General features: G+C 35.0%; 1 protein-coding gene across 4 annotated transcripts in view; it reads left to right on the top strand.

The window, feature by feature from the left end:
• Positions 1-14,816, top strand: part of LOC128202717 (tRNA pseudouridine(38/39) synthase-like) — a 36,481-nt gene extending 21,665 nt beyond the window's left edge. For all 4 annotated transcript variants that reach the window (XM_052903793.1, XM_052903794.1, XM_052903796.1 and 1 more), the window contains 7 exons: positions 1,881-1,941; positions 3,116-3,367; positions 4,827-4,952; positions 6,667-6,724; positions 7,061-7,116; positions 8,133-8,240; positions 8,814-14,816. In XM_052903793.1, the coding sequence (XP_052759753.1) occupies positions 4,880-4,952; positions 6,667-6,724; positions 7,061-7,116; positions 8,133-8,240; positions 8,814-9,256 (738 nt within the window). In that variant the 5' untranslated portion in view covers positions 1,881-1,941; positions 3,116-3,367; positions 4,827-4,879 and the 3' untranslated portion in view covers positions 9,257-14,816. The remainder of the gene's footprint in view (positions 1-1,880; positions 1,942-3,115; positions 3,368-4,826; positions 4,953-6,666; positions 6,725-7,060; positions 7,117-8,132; positions 8,241-8,813) is intronic.
• Positions 14,817-21,709: the final 6,893 nt, after the last annotated feature.

Raw genomic sequence — 21,709 nt, 5'->3', positions numbered from 1 at the left:
AATAGTCGCCTGGAGAGTGTATGGCGGGAAGAACTTGTAGCAAAAAACTGGTCACAGTATAGTATTAGCAAGTTGAGATATAGCCTTGCTAAGGGCACTTTGCGATCATATGATAACGCACTCGAGAAATTGTTTAAGTTTTGTACTGAAACAAAGTGTGATTTCCCGCCAAATGACACATGTTATCTGGCCGATTTTTTCTGCAACATGGCTAACGCGTCGTCTCGACCTAATTCGGTCATTAGAACAAACATTGCCGCTATAGGTCACTTATATCGAGCCAAGGGGCGTGTCAATCTTGTCGAAGATTCAGACGTAAGACTTCTCGTTAGCAGACTAGTCAAATCGGGGACCAGTGAACCAATGAAGAGATCAAAGGTCATGACTATAGGGCGTTTTCACAACTTATTTTTAAGTTGGTCGGACAACAAACATTTGGATTTTAAGTATCTGAGGCTTAAAGCCATTACGTTATTAGCATTGACGTTAATGCTAAGACCATCAGACGTTGCACCTAATGGCATATTGTATTCACAAGCCGACGACGAGATAAAGTTATGTTTCAATATTAGTCAGGTTGAATTCCGTGAAACGTCTGCCAAAATAACATTTTTCGGAATCAAAAATGATACATCGCGGTCAGGATTTGAGGTCGAGTTGCCAAGGGCGAGCAACGTTAAGCTTGATTCTGTTCAGACATTACAGGACCACATTGAACGGACAGACAGGTTCCGGCTGCCAGGTGGTCCGGTATTCTTATCGCTTCGCGCGCCGTATAATGCAATTCAAGCATCGTCTGTTGCCAAGATTTTGGATGAAGCTATAAAACTGGCAGGTCTAGAGGGACAGGGTTACACGGCAAAGTCGTTTCGTCCAACGGGAGCTACTACCGCGATAGCTCAGAATATAAATCCCGAGATCGTACGTAAAGTCGGGCGATGGAAGAGTTCAGAGGTTTTCTTCGCGCATTACGTGCATTCTCAGACTCCTTCTGGCTTCACAGATGACATACTTAATCATGAGTAAATAAGTATTGGAGATTTTAGTTCATACATGGAGTTGGCACTCTGGTTTAGTACTCTTTAATTTGAGTACTTCATTCTATTTTGTGCATTTATATCATCAGTATGGCATATGTGTTTAATTTTAATGTTTAAAGTTTATTAAAATTAAGAAACAACAATGTATGTATTGTTTGTCGTAGTGACGTATATTTACCAAAATAGTAGTCACGCGACATACAATTACGTCATAATACAGTCATTTATGACGTAATAATGTTCTCATCTTGTTCAGTGGCATTTATTATGATTGTATTATGTACATATTATATGAGCTAATATAGAAGAGTGAACCTGTATGGGAGTATGGCATATGTGTTTAATTTTAATGTTTAAAGTTTATTAAAATTAAGAAACAACAATGTATGTATTGTTTGTCGTAGTGACGTATATTTACCAAAACTGTATTTTGGTAGGTATATACGAGGTCATATCATCTGTTTTACTCTGGCGCACTTTAAAAGCAGGGTTGCCCTAACTTGGGTTTCATTCTGCCTGTGCGCTAAGCCCCACTTCCTTACAAGACTGATACCCTTACTTAGGTCAAAGACGATGGGGGCGTAAATAAACATTATACAATCTGACAATAGAAGTTCTGCTATGTTACTACCAAATTTCACGAAAGTATTGTCACATAGCATTGGTGTCTTTGATGATGTGAAAAACTCTAACATTTTCCCTAAATCTGAAATTGTAACTTATATTTGGATAATACATTCAAAACTGGCAAGGTCTGAGCAGTTGACATTTTTGTAGTACATTGATGAACGGGGAAAGAGGATTCCTACGGTATACCATCAACCAATGGTATCATTTCAGGTTCAGCTGCAGGAGAAGAACGTACAAGTATTTCTTCCCTAAAGGAGACCTTAATATACTGGTAAGTAATAAACCTGGGGCGGTATTCATAAAACATCTCAAGTCATTTCTTAATTTGAGTCAATTTTCTAAAACGTTCATAGTCAAATTGAAAGAATTCAGTGTTCTTTTACATAAAAGTATGTAACTTGAATTAAAGCAATGAAAATGAAATATGTCAGATTGTATTAAGTTAATATATCATGATAAGTTTGATACTTCATTGAAGAAAATGAGGAGTAAGGAATTGACTTCAGATGCTTTATTATGATCAGCCCTGGACATTATATATAGTATATATGCATATACCGTATAGTTTGTTGTGTCATGACTGTATTTTTGTCATATTTTAAAATGACTTTGCACATGTGTTCGGAAGGTAAAGGCAATGTGTTGAGTGTAAGACCCGCATCCCTACCTCAAAGATAAAGCATGTCCGGTTAGCCATTGGTTAGTACACTCCCTTCTGACCTAGGCAATCTGGGTTGGTTTAACAGCATGTGAGTTTGATTTGTGGTTACCATGGTTACCAACCAAGTGGGTTTTCTCCAAATACTCTGTTTTACCCCTCAACAAGACCACATACTGGCACAACCTTGTGCCAACAAAATTGATTAATTTTATGTTGTAATAACTTGTAAGCTCTTGTTTAATGCAAAAATGCTTAAAAGATTTTTTGGGTAGCAAACTCCAAAGGAAACTAAGAAGATGCACTTCTACTCCCAAATAAGATGTACCATACTTAATTCAATTGTTTTAATTTACCAAAAAGTAAGAATATACATGTATACAACACCATGTTTCTTATGAAGGATAGCATGTTTAATTTGAAAGAAAGGTCCAGAAAACACTGTATTTCTACCTTATGAAATGATAGTTGATCACTGTAAATCTATAGGACTCACCAGTCATTTAATATTTGTGCGTTTTCATCTTTTAAATACACAATTACAATCTTGTTACCAGTAATATATTTTCCACAAATGCATTATATAGTAAGCAGTTAAAGGTTTATTACTTTTTAAATGTGTTTGTTATATATGTTTATGTATTGATTTTAAATACGAATATGTTTATGTATTGATACGAGTGTGACTTTAAAAACTGTTTGATTTTCATGAAAAAGTGATTTGGAGAAAAACATCATCTGAAGACTTAAAATTTCCTGATTTTATGATTTTTTTAATTCAACACAGCTCATGGAAGAAGCTGGCAAAAAATTGATTGGCGAATATGACTTCTGCAACTTCTGCAAATTCAATGTTAAAGATGGCATTACAAACTATGTTCGAAAAATCATGGAGGTTGAAGTCAAGACTCTAGATGAGACCGATGACGGATTCACAATGTGCGAACTCACGATCGTCTGGAGGGCATTCCTGTGGCATCAGATTCGCAGCATCTTCTATGTGCTGGTCCTTGTTGGCAAAGGGAAAGAATCGGTTGAAGTATGTATTTGGTTTTTGTCTAGTTATCTCCCTTGCATTGTGTTTAGTTAATAGAAAACATCTTATAATTTGCTATTTGATGTAAGCACACAAAGTAAGGTCAATACAAGTTATTATGTCACCCCCTTTTATGGGGAGACATATTGTTTTTGCCCCGTCTGTCGATCAGTCCGTCAGTCAGTCAGTCTGAACGTCACACTTCGTTTCTGCTCAATAACGATAGAACGCTTAGACCCAGGAATTTGGTATGCTAGTAGTTGGCCATGACTTGTATTGATTTTTGGTTCACTAGGTCAAAGGTCAAGGTCACCATGACCTTGATGTGAAGAATTGGTTTCCGCTCAAATACTAAAGATCCTTTGGGTCCAGGAACTTCATACTTGGAATGCTAGATGTTCATGACTAGAAGATGACCCCTATTGATTTTGAGATCAAAAGGACAAAGGTCAAGGTTATCTTCAGGCAAAAAACAATATGTTGGCAATGACCTTAAGTTGAAAATGGTTTCTGCTCAATAACTTTAGAACACTTTTCCCCAGAAGCTTAATACTTTATATACTAGTTAGTCATGTGACTCCTATTGATTTTGTGATTAGTAGGTCAAAGGTCAAGGTTGCCGTGACCTTGAGGTGAAGAAACATTTACCGCTTAGTAACAAAAGAACACTTGCACCCAAGAACTTAATACTTGGTATGCAAGTTGGTCATGTAGATGATCCCTAATGATTTGTAATGAGTAGGTCAAAGGTCAAGGTAACGATAACCTTGAGCTGAAAAATGGTTTCCGATCAATAATTGAATAACGCTTGCGCCCAGAAACTTAATACAATGCAAACTTCGTTTACATTTTCCAAGATTAATCAACAACACTTTTTTCTCTTCACTATTCAATACAGGTGAATAAACCAAGCTTCACTGTTAGTTCGTCTCCAGTCCAGAATTACTAATTTCAAGTCCATCATTTATTTTTTCTCAGCTACGACCACACAATAGGGGAGACAAAGACTTTTCAAAAGAGCAATCTCTAGTTTTAATAATTGCAATTCAATACTAGTAATTCTCCTCTAATGGTCATAGTTTATACTTTTTTAAAGGAAGGGAAATAATAAAGGTAGAAATAATTTAAATTACAAATCAATGGATGCAACAAGTTTGCCATATAGCATTTACCTTTGCAAAGTTAAGGTGTATTAAACAGGTTTTGCTTTAAATAATGGAATTCTCACAAAAAGTTTTATACTTGTTGCAATTAGGACACTTATTTTGACTTCAAAATAATTTCGAAAGAGTGATTTCGGATTTTTGATGTAAATTTTGATCAAACAAAGAAAAAACTAAAATCGAAACCAAATAATAAATTGGAAATATTGGTAATTATTTTTATAAATGATGTTCAGATTAATGGTGATTAAATGTTATCAGATTTATACAATTTAGCAATCCATGTACTAATTTTTCAGATGGTTGATGAACTTCTGAACATTGAGAAAAATCCGCTAAGCCGCAATATAACATGTCATCTGACGCGCCTTTGTGCTTGTATGACGCTGACTTTGGAGGAGAATTTGAGTGGATTTACGAAGCTGGTAAGTTAATATAACACAGATCTTATTTCACCTTATTAGTAACTTATACCGTTTATAGAATGTTTTGCAGGATACAGGATTCTCATTTTGACATGCCCACATTTAAATGAAAAAGGTTAAGGTATAGTCATGGTCTGGGTGTCGTTATTGGCATTCCCAGAGATATCTGTTGACTTGGCAATAACCAAAAATACTGTTCAAGATATCATTCAAAGGAAACTTGGTACACATGTTGCCATAGTCAAAACTCATGTGAGTTACACTTTAACAAGGCCCATAACTCAGGCTTGAGGAGTACAATCGTTTTTTGACATACTTTAATTGCAGTTTTGTTCTTGTACAATAACCTCGTAATTCTTAACTGTGATTATGTTATGTGTATGTTTGGTTATTTAGTGTTTTTGCTTTTGGCGATATTTATTACCGATAACAACTAAACACTTTCGGATGTATATATGAACTATAGGAGAAAATTGGCGGTAATTAACCAAATGCAAATAACGAGGGGAAGAAACAGCGGGCTGTTTGAATCAATGATTGATTATGACAAAATATAATTAATTGTCACCGATTTCAGACCAAACCAATCAATGTTTGATTATAATCGATCATCAGAACATCACTATTTATGAGTCAAGCATTTTTATTACTATAAGAAAATTAAAAAGTCTGTGAGTCCCAAAGCAGAGGTGAAAGTTCAATAAAGGATTTTAGTCAAAATGCATAAAATCTTATATCTGTATATAAAAGTCGAGAATGGAGACAAATGATTTTTAGCTCTACTGGTCTAAGGCCAGAAGAGCTTTTGCGATGGTAATGTGTACGTAGTATGTGAGTCCGTCCGTACGTGCGTCTGTAAACAATTTCTTGTTAACGCGATACGGTCTTCAGTTTTGATTGTATCTGGATGAAACTTGTACAGTATTTAGATATCAATAAGAGCTCGGTTCCTTTCGAAAACCAGCCATATTCGCCATGCATGCCTTGATTATGGGACTTGAAACTTTTAAAGAAATGCTCCTTTTAGTTAAGGCCTAAAAAAATATTGTTTGGTTAGGGTTACATCCTTTTCAAAAATAGGTAGGGTAGGTAGGCTTTTTAAAAAAAATAATATATTTTTATTTTTTATTAGGCTTTGTATAAGAATATCATTTTCATCATTGGAGAATGGTGTTAAAGTTATCTTCTGTATAAGCATTTAAGGTTAAACTACATATTGAAAAGCAATTTAAAAAAAAACGATTTTTTTTTATTTTTATTTTTTTTAGTTTGTCCTTCTTTTTTTTTCAAACTGACTATAAAAACGGTAGGGTTGGGAAACCCGAACCAAATGAATTTTTTTTTAGGCCTAACCTATTTTTAGCCAGGTCTGCATGAGTGATAGTACAATAGCCCTGTTGTTGGTTCTTGAAAACATTTGGACGATTGTTCAGATTGTTGTGAAAGTAAACAACGTGACTAACGATATTGTTGTTAAATTGTAGACATAAAAAGTTGATGATATCCTCATATGTATTTGAATAAGACAGGTACTGTTAAAACAGCATTTGTTACAAATACTGCAGATCACAAGTGAATTCATTTATCTTCTAGAGAAGTTAAGACTTAAAAGTTAACACTTCTGTAATTAATACTTGCTTACTTTAACAAATTTCTAAACAATCGGCCCAGTATTTTCAAAACAGTCTTAAGACTTTCCCCATTCATGTTTCAGAATGCCATGAAGACAACCTCACCTCCCTCCAGCAGCTTTGGGCTGAGCATTCCATCAAGTAAGCAAGGAGCTTGACTTGCCTTATTAGAATTTGTTTTTCACTGGCGTTTGTGCTGGTTCTAAAGCATGTAAAGTGGTGTTTAAATGATTGACAGCGGTCAATTGATTTATTTTCAACTTTATTTATTTTAGTCTTTATTTTTTACAACAGTGAAGAAAGTAATATTAAATTAAGCTTAGTCACACAGTCACACTCATGTCATGTTGCGCGAGAGTGTGGTCTTATGCTGTGGGGGAAATAGGAGAACTCAGAGAAAATGTACTTATCCATCTTGCTGACAACCCCTGGCTGATCAAACTTTTATTGATAACATCTCTTCTTATTTTTTCACAGAGCAACAATGGTGAAGAGCATGCTGAATGACCTCGAGAAAGCTAAAGTGGAAACAGGTACAGAGGTGTTCTGGTTATATTTATTTTCACACAACTTTTGGGATAGCTGAAAGCTGATGTGAGTTACCGATGTAAATCATCTCGAGTCAGTTGCCTGAGCAGAAACCAGTACTGTGTCCTTTCTAAGATGCCATTAGAATGTTCCCATGGTTTGTAAACCTGAGACCTGTTGGGTTACGGGCAGACACCTAAACCACTAGACCACTCACACCCTTAAAAAGGTCCCCTAGGTTTGGAGAGATGTTTTATGCAATCTTTAGCTTGTTTGTTGTTCGATAGAAATTGTACTGCCATTCACTAATGTTGTCCTTACTGTAGGTCTACAATACCCTATATACCAGAAACCATTCAGAATATTTACATTAAACTTGGTTAGTATTTGACAAAGCCTGTTCTAGGTATGCGCAACATTATTGATACCTAGATCTGCAATTTATGGATTATCGAAACAGAAAGTGAAATAATAATGATATGAACAGGGAAACCTAATTAATTACCATACATTACCTATTTTTATTTCAACGATATATTGAGATATGCTTATGAAATATTGTTCTAGATCTCGATGCTTTGCCAATAATAACCGTCCCCAGCAAGTGCCAATACACATATATATAGCCCTGGATTAAATCAAGAAAAACGGACAAGTCTTGGCATATTTATGTATTCCTCCTGTTTATGAACCCTATTATAAATATTCAGATATTTGACACTTATCTATGTAGTTAAAGTTGTAGTTTTACAAAAAAAATAAAAATTCAAATAATGAGTTTTAAATTATGAAAGCCTTTTTGATGAGTAAGTTTTCAAACATTCTCAGGTTTATTATAAACAAAAAGTCTCATCAAGATGGCATGATTCACTTTACATGTATTGTAAGTTACAGTTGATGTATCGGACTCTCAAATATTTGTGAGACAATATTTGGGTGATAAATGAACTAGTAAATGTGCTTCTTATTCTTTTATCTACTGTAAATTGGATTTGAACTCATCTTTCTGTCATTTTTTCAGACTGTGACCTTGCGCCCTGGTGTGATCTGAGTCCCCCTTTACTGATGCAGACTGAATGGCTCGTAGAAGACAGGAATCCTAAGGTGCTGATGGAGAGACAGGGAGGCTGTAAGTAGTCCGTACAACAGGGTTGATCAAGTTCAGGAGTAATCTGAATATATATATATATGATCAATTATGACCAAATACAATTAATTGTCACCAATTTCAGGCTCAACCAATCAATTTTTTATTATAATTTTTGATTATAATTGATCATCGGAACATCGCTGAAAATAATCAGTAGTTTGAGACTACAATAAGTATATAGAGGTCACTTTGGCAGTCTGTCAACCTTCTCTGTCTGTAGGTTAATATCATTTTAAGACTTAAACTTCTTCCTAATCTACAGTTTTTCATGGAACGACTTCACAATTGGTAGAAACCACACCCATGATGAAAAGTAGTTCCTGAAAAAGTTTTTTTGACTTTGATTAAGTCAGCTTTATAGTGTAATTGCCCTTGGAATCATCATATATCACCTATTACTTATTGTAAAACGATTGATGTTTATTAATCACAAACTATAACAAAGAATATTCATTTGCCCAGACTTGTATTTGTATTCAGATGACCTACCATTGCAGGAGTCCAAATGACTTATAGGTGCACAATATAGGTTGATGCCAATTTTTATTACAGTGACCCTTGACGAGATGATAGCATCACACGAGTCGAGAAAACAGCGATGGAGAGAAAATGCTGAAATTGAAGCGCAGGACGATAGCAGTGAAGAGGACATGACGTCACGGAAACGTCAACGGCTTGAAATTGATAAGCCTAGCCACATAGATGATAAGCCATTTGGAACATTAGATAAACCCAAGTCCGGAGAGAATAAGGATCCTCACATAATTTATGGAGAAAACAATAAAGAAGATGATGACACTGTAAGGGACATTGATGGAGAAACTACTAGTATGAAGGCTGATAAAGATATTTGCGATTCTAAAACCTCTCTTAAAGATAATGGGGAGGAAAACTTGGAGACATCAGAGAATGGTATGAAAGGAGGAGAGAAAGTGGGAAGAAGTACACAAGAAGAGATTGGGGAAAGCTCAGTTATAAGTCAAACTGGGGAATGAGTCATTTCCTTTGATAATTGTCATGAGAAATTCTCAGTCCAATGATTAATTTGAAAAATAAGACGTTAATCAGGATTTTGTTGTAGAATACACTGAAATTTATTTGCAAGGATTAATGCTATTGAGAATTTTGAAACATGGATATAATGGAATCGTGTTGAAATACAAACTGATTAAGAAAAGTTATTTCATTTTTAAATTTACTGTACATCAGGTAACGATACTGACCAATTTGACTATCAATTTGACGGAGAATATCTCACGACAAACACAGAGGTTAATAATGACACATATTACTCGATGATTTATACTGCAATAAGACATGGACTCAAGCTGCTCAAGGTAAAGGAAAGGCAAAGTGTTAGAGAAGAACCTGGATGAAGACTTTTACCAGTTGTATGGTAGAATGGTGATATTTGGTGATCATTACTCCAATGTCAAGGCAAGTTGTTGGAATTAGAGAGGAGAGCGTAGTGGAGAAGGTCAAGGTTAATGGTGTTTATGACACTGAGGTCAATGTATAGAGAAAGGGACATTGAAAAGGTCATGGCCTTAGATGAAAAACAAGGTCAATGTTGTTCATCACTCTAAGGTCAAGGTCTGTTATTCAAGTCAGAGTGGAGAGAAGGTCATGGCTTCAGAGAAAAAAAACAAGATCAAGGGTTTTCATTACGCTTAAGGTCAAGGCCAGAATTTCATGTTAGAGAGGAGAGAATAGTTGAAAAGGTCAAGGCTGTGGAAAAAAGAAACCAAACAAACAAGGTTTTTATCAGTGTAGTCATATATAATGGGTGCTATATGTTTGAGGTTCATTACCCTATGTGTGTACGGTCAAGGCCAGTAGTTTGCTTTTAACCATGTGAGTCACTGCAGTTGGACCAAAATCAAATGAATTGAACTGATATTCATCATTAATCTGTCACATAGAATTGAGTAAAGCATGTTTACCTTGTTTTCTTGTACTCTAGATATATGGAGTTATTGAGCGTATGTCAGGCTTTTTTGTGTTTGTGGTAATTTTGACCACTATTTTGGTTAAGTACTTTCTGTGTGTATTGGTTGCTGTTGATTGCCTTATTCTAGAGAAGCACTCTTTTTCAGATTTGTTAGTTCTGGTCAATTTTACAAGGCCATTATTTAATTTATTCGAAAAGCACTGATAAATTGTTTTATATTTGTGGTCTGCTGTTGCATGAAAACTAAACCCTCCCAAAATGCAACATCATTGAGGGTTACTTGCAGAAAAAGAAATAAATCCGTTTGGTCTGCTGGAACTTACAACAGCCGTGCTGGAGGTCTTCAATATGTTTTTTTTTATCATGATCATGAACTTTGTAATTTATTTTTTTTGAAAATTAATATGTAAAATGTGTGTTTTACATATTGTCTTCTGTTTTATTGGTTTGTTAACTAAATTTATATTTTATGGTATGTTGCCATGGTAATGGGATCATTGTTTACATTTTATACTTCCATTGTTGTTGAAAAAGCATTAGAATATATGAATATTTATATTTATACTCCTGCAAACAAAGTTTGAAGTCTGCATAGGGTTGGTCTGTTGGGCGGATAGTCAGTTGGCTAAATGCTGTATAGCGATATTCTCCAACAGTTTAAGAGATAATACTCTGATACTATGTACACATTCCCACCTTGATGGGTAATATTGCCTGAAGTATTTTTATTGACCTGTGGCCACCACGACTTACACGTACAGTAACATGCCCTAGAGTAGGATTTTTACACATTAGGCTACTTGAATATTGAGGTTTGTGGAGCGAACAACTCCCACAGTTTCAGAGGTATTTCTCTGGCCCAATTTTCTGGAAACTTCATAAGTCCCTTTAAACAGGATTAAGTTAAGCTGACTATTTGTTGTTTTTCAATAATTTGCGAAATATTTTCTTGTTTTTTTTTACTTTAGACAGGAATTATCTTTATGATAGCATGGACCCGTAGTAGGTACGTGATGATAATATTAATGTTCAAAACATAAACTCATGTGCCACCCCTATCAAAGATTCAGACCTATACCATGTTTGAGAGTTACATTAACTCCCATATTGGAATAGAAACAGTAGGCGGGGCTAAACAGTTCAGTATCTAATATATGGATAAATAACAATGATATTCACTTATGTAGTATCTTAGTTATTGAATGTTGCCTTGACAACATGGTACCCACTTACCTCGTATTTTGAGTACTTTTGAAATTATTTCAATAGTAATACACAGTTGTGGATGCCAGAACTATAACTTAATACAGTTTTACATAACATAGGAACCTTTTACACATGTATACAGGCTGAACATTACTTTCTCATTAAACAAAAGTGCGAAGTTCATTTATCTCTGTTTAATTACAGAGTGATGTTGTTATTTAGGTTATCGTTATTTAGTGTGTTGTGAGAGTCATGTATGATGTCTGATCTGAGACCTTACTCCGATCCTTTCTATGAAATGGTGTTCTATCTTGGTATATAGAGAATTTTACTATCAAGATATTTTTGAAATAGTCATTTTCGAAGAGCTATTCTGTATATCTTGTTGAGAGAATTTATCTCTCAAGATATTACTTTCAAAATAGTAAGAGCTATCTGCACTTCAGTTTAAGCTTTATTAAGGAGTCTAATACCATTGATGCACGTTCTTTTGTCATAAAGTAATTGATAAAGTATGTCAATGGGCTTGTTAGATTTAAATTGGCGCTTGTTAAATTGATAAAAAAATATTGGAAAAAATTATGGGGATAAAAGGTATAACGCAAGGGTTATTGGTGGCAAAACAAAACATTAATTTTTTCTCTGGTTTCAGATATCGAAAGGAAATTAAATTAAAATATATTAAGGATAAAAGGTATAACGCAAGGGTTATTGGTGGCAAAACAAAACATTAATTTTTTTTCTCTGGTTTCAGATATCGAAAGGAAATTAAATTAAAATATATTAAGTAAGATGAAATAATTCCCATGATGAAATATTTCTTTTAAGAAAAATCGGACGAATGTCACGTAACCGTCGTTACGTATCAACTTTTAAGTGTCACGTAACATAAAAGTTACGTATGAAACACTTTAAAGTAATAACAAAAATCAATAATAGAATTCAAAGTTTATTTGTATCAAAAAGTAAATACTTCATCATGGTGATCAAATGTAGATTCACTTAGATGCTGACAGTTCGTGATAGCCGCTGGCTATTAGACCAATTAGCGTGACAGTTCATGACTGTAGAATACATCTTTTTGTACATAACAAGAAATTAGATATGCATACCTGTCACAAACTAGACGAGATCAGCAGTATATATGAACGCATGTTACTCATTTAGTGAAGGTTAGGTTTTGGGCATGGACTGGACATATGGCCCGTATGATACTTTATTATATACTGATTATTATACTTAGAAAGAACGGTGAACAATAAAGACTTAGAACACTTGAACAGTTGTTGGTTGGTTACTGAACGAACTATCACGAAAGTTAAGTGAGCGTTGGCGTTACGCGACAAGAAAACAAGTAAAATAAATTACATTCTTAAGCTTTCACTGTGTAGAAAAATGGACGAATGCAAATCAAAAAGTTCTGTTTGAATTACTTACCAACGGTTTAGTTTTTAATTTTTAAATGTTTTTTTTTAGTTCGTAATATGACAGATGTCATAGATTGTATTAATATACATGGAATAAATTGTTTCAGTTTCTGTTTTTCACTACATACTTGACAAAGTATTTAGATTTTACCCACTTTTTATCACTGTTTTTCGCTTGTGTATTTATCTATCTTAGTATATTATTTACAGTAAAAATTTTTTTATCGTCTTGCTTGGTCAAAGGGTACATCTGAATGTAGATATTTTGTGTTGTGGACATGTTGCTAATGTTGAATGTTGCCATGGAGGTCTTCGTCATTCCAAATATACATTTTCAGATCACGTAGTATTAACATGTTATGTATACATTAATTAAGGTACTCAGCATGACACGGTCTCGCAGTATTCAAGTTCAGGTAAGCCATCCATCAGATAAAAAGAAATGATATAAATTAGGCTCGGTATGTAGGAATTACTCTTTTTTTCTCTTTTTAATTTTTGAGAACCAGGTTTTTGTACCTAACTGACCTATATCAGGGTATTCACTATTGTAGAAAATTTTAGAAAAACATTATCCAAATTTTAAGATGTTGACTCAGAAAATGCACATTATAAGGAATTTACCAAAAAAACATTATCGTCAAATAAATGTAGACTTGGGAGGAAGATATAGAGATGGTTGCGTTTGTGGAAACAAACATTATTAGAATAAATTAAGCCTCAAAAGTAAGACTTGTTTATAAATTAACATCGAGATAACTTCTTTTTAAATTTATATTGATGAACCATTATATTATTTTTGATGGATTGCATTTTTGAATACCAACATAATAATGCCAAATGATAAAGTATAATAAAAGGAGATATCATAAGAAAACATTAAAATGAGACAACAAAGCAATTTTATTAATTAGTTTCTGAAATATTATAATGTTTACACAAATGTTTATACAAAAAGTTTTCGATGAAAACATAAAATTTCTTTAACTTAACATTTTGTAAGTTTAAACTACATGTAACCTTTTGTTGCATTTATGTTGGATGGATTACCTTAATGAACTTTGTATGTAACATCTTGTTGATTACTGAATCTATATTATACGTTTTGAAACAGATTATAAGGTAACATGTGCCAAACATCACAGATATACTTGTATGCATCATACTTTTGCTTCAAGAAATCATTAAATTCAAACATTGCGGAATGTTGTTACAATTTATAAAATTCAGCAATTTACACTTTTCCAAAAAGTTCAACCTTATGTCATGGACAAAGGTTGACCGGCTTAGTGTTTGAGATTATATTTTGTCTATTCGCCAAGCCGCTGGTTAAACCTACTGATTCACATGATTTAAATCAATAATAATCAAACTAAATGTATGGCAGATTTGAGGAATAATATCATCCCATTGGACAAAATATAATTTCAAACACTAATTGTTTATTGTTACTTTAACATCAGTTATAAATAGATATTATATGCTGTGCGATGTGAAACTTACGGTATTTACTCAATGTGCTTTTTTTAGAGAGGTACTTTTATATGATGTTTTAGATATTTGTAGAAGTATTTTATGGATAAAAATTAACTGACAGAATTGTTGTTTGAGATTTTTCAGAAATTACCATATTCAATTATTGGTATTTATAGTCTAGTCATATAGTTTACTGTCTGTATTGTTTGATTGTTGGATATGGTGTTATGTACATATTTACATGTTTTAATATTTTAAAAAGATTGTCAAACAGAAAAGCAAAGTTATTTAGTAGAAATGTTACAGTTTCAATAAGATGTTTAAAATATATAAGTCTGGTGAAGTGTGTTTTTTACAGAGTTTTAAAATTTATCCTAGCACTGTTAACTGTATTGATTGATATTTTTAGGATTTAAAACATTCTGGTCCGTTTCCTTGGATACGTCTTGTGTTTGTCAGTAACCGATTTGATATTGAATAAAACATCAAAATATTTGTAGAGTTGAGTTTATAATTGCATGCATTTGTGGATAAGTGAAGTTCACATGTTACTTATCCAACGATACATAACATTAATCCTTATAATGAAGAAGAAGGATCTATATTTCGGGAACATGTACATTGTAAATCACTGGTTGGTGATTAAGAAACAGAATCTATAACTCTAGAACATGTACATTGTATATCACTGGTTGGTGATTAAGAAACAGACTCTATAACTCTAAAACATGTACATTGTATATCACTGGTTGGTGATTAAGAAACAGAATCTATAACTCTAGAACATGTACATTGTATATCACTGGTTGGTGATTAAGAAACAGAATCTATAACTCTAGAACATGTACATTGTATATCACTGGTTGGTGATTAAGAAGCAGATTCTATAACTCTAGAACATGTACATTGTATATCACTGGTTGATGATTAAGAAGCAGATTCTATAACTCTAGAACATGTACATTGTATATCACTGGTTGGTGATTAAGAAGCAGATTCTATAACTCTAGAACATGCACATTGTATATCACTGGTTGGTGATAAAGAAAAAGATTCTATAACTCTAGAACATGTACATTGTATATCACTGGTTGGTGATTAAGAAGCAGATTCTATAACTCTAGAACATGTACAGTGTATATCATTGGTTGATGATTAAGAAACAGATTCTATAACTCTAGAACATGTACATTGTATATCACTGGTTGGTGATTAAGAAGCAGATTCTATAACTCTACAACATGTACAGTGTATATCACTGGTTGGTGATTAAGAAACAGATTCTATAACTCTAGAACATGTACATTGTATATCACTGGTTGGTGATTAAGAAGCAGATTCTATAACTCTAGAACATGTACATTGTATAATATCACTGGTTGGTGATTAAGAAACAGATTCTATAACTCTAGAACATGTACAGTGTATATCACTGGTTGATGATTAAGAAACAGATTCTATAACTCTAGAACATGTACATTATATATCACTGGTTGATGATTAAGAAACAGATCCTATAACTCTAGAACATGTACATTGTATATCACTGGTTGGTGATTAAGAAACAGATTCTATAACTCTAGAACATGTACATTGTATATCACTGGTTGATGATTAAGAAACAGATTCTATAACTCTAGAACATGTACAGTGTATATCACTGGTTGATGATTAAGAAACAGATTCTATAAGTCTAGAACATGTACATTGTATATCACTGGTTGATGATTAAGAAACAGATTCTATAACTCTAGAAAATGTACATTATATATCACTGGTTGATGATTAAGAAACAAATTCTATAACTCTAGAACATGTACAGTGTATATCACTGGTTGATGATTAAGAAACAGATTCTATAACTCTAGAACATGTACATTGTATATCACTGGTTGATGATTAAGAAACAGATTCTATAACTCTAGAACATGTACAGTGTATATCACTGGTTGATGATTAAGAAACAGATTCTATAACTCTAGAACATGTACAGTGTATATCACTGGTTGAACACTGAAAACAGAATGTATAATTCTGGAACATGCACATTGAAAGGGGTACATTGGAGTCACCCTGTGGTCGGTTGACCGGTGGGTCGGTCCGAGGCAAACTTATGAATGGAATTTAAATAAATTTCATACAATGATAGAACATACTGAAAGGAAGTGCAGTGTGCAAGAACCATAGCTCTATTTTAGAGCTCCATTGTATTACAGAGTTGTTACCCTTAGTTACTTTTTCTTGCGTTTTAACTGTTGCAATTGAGTAATTTTACTAAGATTTATGAACGAACACCAAAAGGCAATTGGCAGGTGCTCAAATGAACAGATATCTGTCAATTCAAGCCCAAAATAGCTCAATTTCCAATAGCGTTACTGAAACTTTTCGGCTAGTTAGTTTAAATTTCACCATTTGCAGTCCGGGCATGCCAAAATATAAATAATTAACATTGACTTACAATCGAAACATTAAAGGGACTAGACACCGAATGGTCCCAAAATCGGCAAATACAGTATTTCCTCAAAACATGTCTAGAATTATCATTACAAACTATTATGAAACTTATGGTACATCATTTAACGTGATAGAAATCGTCGGTATATGTACATGTTTTGCCAGATGGGTTTATGACCTTCTTGGAAATAAATGTTCTGTTCTGTTCTATGTTTCTGTTCGTTGCTGTCTCTACTAAGTTTACCCGTTTAAAAATTGCGCATGATGGTTTCCCAGTTTATAGTGCGTTAATTTAGCATGTGAAAGTCACGTGATTAGTACAGATACATATACCGACGCTCATAGATTTACTCCGTAATGTTATTAATCTGTACGTACAAATACTTGGTTAACTGTTATGCTCTTATGTCATCTTAATAATTTAATATGGACAAAGATTATGGATTAGCTGAATTTTAATATGAATAGATCACCACACCAATCTGGGCTTAATGTGTTTGTACCTACATGCAAATTAGCGGAAAAAACTTTCTCACTGAATTCCAGATAACACCAATTTAAAAATTACTGGGATTTGCGTGGTAGACAAACTCAGTAAATTTCGATTGGAAAAATACGCAATAATGTATAATGTTAAATAATGCGTCGTTATCGATATGATACACCAGTTAGTAATATTGCGTTGTACACAACGATATCAATTTTAGTTTTTGACAATTTTCTTTTTTTTCTTGCAATGGTATCATCTGGTGTCTAGTCCCTTTAACACACGACGCTTCTGTGTCGATGTGTTACACAGACGCCACAAGTATGTAGGTCATGGACAAAAATAAAGGCCGCGGAAAACATTGCACAATCTATGCAAACCTGTACATATCTATACCTCGAATCCGTGACACGTTCAAAGCAAATCGTACATGAATCTCTCGTGTGCATAAATCAATGGTATCTCAACCTCGCACGTCCAGCACATTTAGAAAAAATGCAAAATTTGTTGCAAAGTGCTTAAAAAACCCCGAGCAAAGTTAATTACTTGGGTTGCGATCTCACTGGGTTTGTCAAAATTCTGCATGTCGGAGTTCTACTGTTTAATATTCCCTATATGCAACCCCTCTCTCTCAAACCTACACCTCGGCACGTGCATTTTATCTAACCAGATTAGGTGATAATGAAAAAGTTTGTAGTACCGTCTGTGTGTTGTTAAAAACAGAGGTTATTTTTAAACACTTCTTCACTAGTAGAACGGGCCTACAAATCGTATTTGGTCTAGCTACGCCCCTGGCCACATCTGATCTTAAACCTGCCTACGTATCAATGGTCCACATTGCATTATGCAGCTTTAAAAATTATTTCAATAAAAGATGTCTCAATGTATTTAACAAAAATATAATTGTAGGGTGTTTCAAATACATTACATATAAACGTCAACTACGCCCCGTCAGGACAGCTCTAACTCTTAATTCAAGTATCACAACAACACTAAGACGTGTTAAAATGCCATTGTATTCAAACAATGCCTTTAGCCCATTGACACATCAACTTATAGGATTGAGCGATTTATGTTAAGTCGGATAGATCACGAGTAGCCGTTTGATATGGAATTATCAACTCGCTACGCTCGCTGATAACCTATACATAGTTATAATTGCACTGTACGACCAGCCATGTACGTTAATTGGTCAACCCTGCATGTATATTGTTCAATGGAAGGCGGGAGGCGAGACATGGACCTTTCAAAGTGACGGCCATCAAACAAACTTACCTTATGCAGGTATGTTTTGTGTGTTTTCCATTCATTAGCCCGGCTGATATTAAAATGAAATGTTTTGTGGGATTTTGCCGAAACGTTTCTATTGATTTTGCATTTTTTCTTGCAATTGCTGTTAGTAAACCGTTCACATCGTCAGAACATTCTAAAAGGACATGCGGAGTAGTTTAGTACCGAGTCATCCACAATTATATATACGATCTCTATCAGTTGATTTTACTTAATATTTGCAAAGCTTGTTTCTTAAGTTCACTAATGTTGGGGGGGGGGGGGGGGGGGGTGACGCTCCACCGTGAGCTGCCATGGTACGAAATAAACAAAAACAAGAGGAAAATAAACGGAAGGGAAATATCATTTATTGAAATAACACTCTTGCTTTAATATAATTGAAAAAACGCGAGAAATTTAAAAAAAAAATATCATTAAAACTTAATGATTAAAATTATAATACTAGTAATGATGATTAGAAATAGATGCTGAATAAGGTTTTGGTGCTGATGATGCAGTTGTTGTTATTTTAAAGGATATTCCCAGGATCACAGCTATCGTATGAGGCCATGGTATAGTCGCTGCTATCTCTTCCCCGACTACCTGACGTACTCCCACGCACCTGTATTTCTTCGCACCAACTGCCGTAGACAAAACAACAACCAAACATAAGTTCCATTTCGCTTACTTCTGTGCAAAAGAACGTATTTTAAGCAAATATATATATTTTGTATTTTTAGTTTTAACGGATGTTGATGGTTTTGCACTATGAGGATGCACTTTTGTTCGAAAGCCTGTCTGGTTAAAACGATTTTTTTTCTTTATAAATAAATACTTTAAATTTAATAAACAACAACACAAAAAAAAAACATTAACACATTTTAATCTCGTAAAACAGAAGTTTTAATTATCTAAACAATCCGAATTTAAGAAAGACACGAATATCGGCATTTTCTGTTGGTTTTAGAAATTTTACAGTGAGAGTGTAAAAGGTGCCAGCATTTTCCCCAAGATTTCTTTAACCAAACCCAGGTAGCAGAAAATGTTTATCTCATTTTCGTGTGTACTAATATAAAATTATATAATATTGCACATTTGTGCAGACATTTTATGATAACGGTAGGTTGCTTCGTCTGTATTGGGATTTATGATAATATCTAGAATGGAAATAGTAAATGTCTTGACAAGTGGATAGTCTAATGAAATATGTATGTACACGCATAGTTTACATGTTTCAGCGTCTATGGTACTGGAAGTGTCCCTCCATGCAACCGGAAGTGACTGAAGTGATGCTGCGCCAGTGAGCAGCTATGGTATAAATTTAACAATACAGCTGGATTCAATAGCTGGAATATCATTGATGCAACAAAGATGTAAGATACAATTATATTCGAAGTTGATTAATATTATAATTACGATTGAATACGTGATAAAGATGACGATAACAGTGGTACCTTTGCTGCTGCTGCTGCTGCTTCTACTACTAATATTGTTGTTATTACATAGGATAATGATGGTTATCCAGATGTTAGCAGGGACATACTGTTAAACATTAATGAAAGTCTTTGATTTGGCAGAAAACATCCCCACAGACCCGTCTGCCCAACAGAGCGATTATGGAGTTTGCCAGCAAGGGAGTGATTTCTCTTTTATAGCACGATGGACGTATCGTGGCGACGCCTCATCGATGACGACACCTCACCGATGACGACACCTCACCGATAACGAAATGGGAGATACCTCACCGATGACGCAATGGGCGACTTATCACCGATGACGACACTTCACCGATGACGCTATGGGCGACACCTCACCGATGACGCTATGGGTGATACCTCACCGATGACGCAATGGGCGACACCTCATTGATGACGCTATTGGCGACACCTCAGCAAAACGCTATGGGGGATACATCACCGTTGACGCTATGGGCGACACCTCACCGATGACGTAATCGGCGACACCCCATGACGCTATAGCAAGGCCTCACTGATGACGACACCTAACCGATGACGCTATAGCAAGGCCTCACTGATGACGACACCTAACCGATGACGCTATGGCGAGGCCTCACTGATGACGACACCTCGACGATGACGACACCTCGACGATGACGCTATGGGCGACACCTCACTGATGACGACACCTCGACGATGACGCTATGGACGACGCCTCACTGATGACGACACCTGGACGATGACGACACCTCGACGATGACGACACCTCGACGATGACGTTATGGGCGACGCCTCACTGATGACGACACCTCGACGATGACGACACCTCGACGATGACGACACATCGACGATGACGCTATGGGCGACAGCTCGATGACGACACCTCGACGATGACGCTATGGGCGACACCTCGACGATGACGACACCTCGACGATGACGCTATGGGCGACGCCTCACTGATGATGACACCTCAACGATGACGACACCTCGACGATGACGCTATGGGCGACATCTCACTGATGACGATACCTCGACGATGAGTTGACGCCTCACTGATGACGACACCTCGACGATGACGCTATGGGCGACGCCTCACTGATGACGACACCTCGACGATGACGCTATTGGGGACACCTCACTGATGACGACACCTTGACGATGACGCTATGGGCGACACCTCACTGATGACGACACCTCGACCATGACGCTATGACGACACCTCGACGATGACGCTATGGGCGACGCCCCACCGATGACGATACCTCACCGATGACGCAATCTTGTTACCAGTAATTAATATTGTCCATATATGCATTATCTAAGAAGTCGTTAAAGGTGTATCACTCAAGAAGTATGCTTTTTATACACGTGTATGTATTGATATTAAATACGAGTGTCACTTTAAATTTGTTTTCAATAATAAAAAATCGGAGAATTGCTATAAGTATACATTTATAGTGAACATGTTGATGTTTCTTATTTATAAAACGGTCAAATTTAAAGAATAAAATGATATGACTAAACTGTTTTATATTAAATAATAATAATTGACATGGAACAGTGTATAAGGTTCTTGAAGAACGTCGGCTGTGTCTGCAATTTGAGTGGTTTGACGCCAGGTCAATCGTAACAACTCGGCCATCTCCGGCAAGCTACGAGATAGACATCGTAAATAGTAATAAGGTGATAGATGTGTCCGCCTTCTGGTAGTAAAATGGTCT

Source organism: Mya arenaria, chromosome 9 (assembly GCF_026914265.1).
Source record: "Mya arenaria isolate MELC-2E11 chromosome 9, ASM2691426v1".
NCBI lineage: Eukaryota > Metazoa > Mollusca > Bivalvia > Myida > Myidae > Mya > Mya arenaria.
Note: the sequence above shows the minus strand (reverse complement) of the source record. Positions and strands in the feature narration are given on the sequence as shown.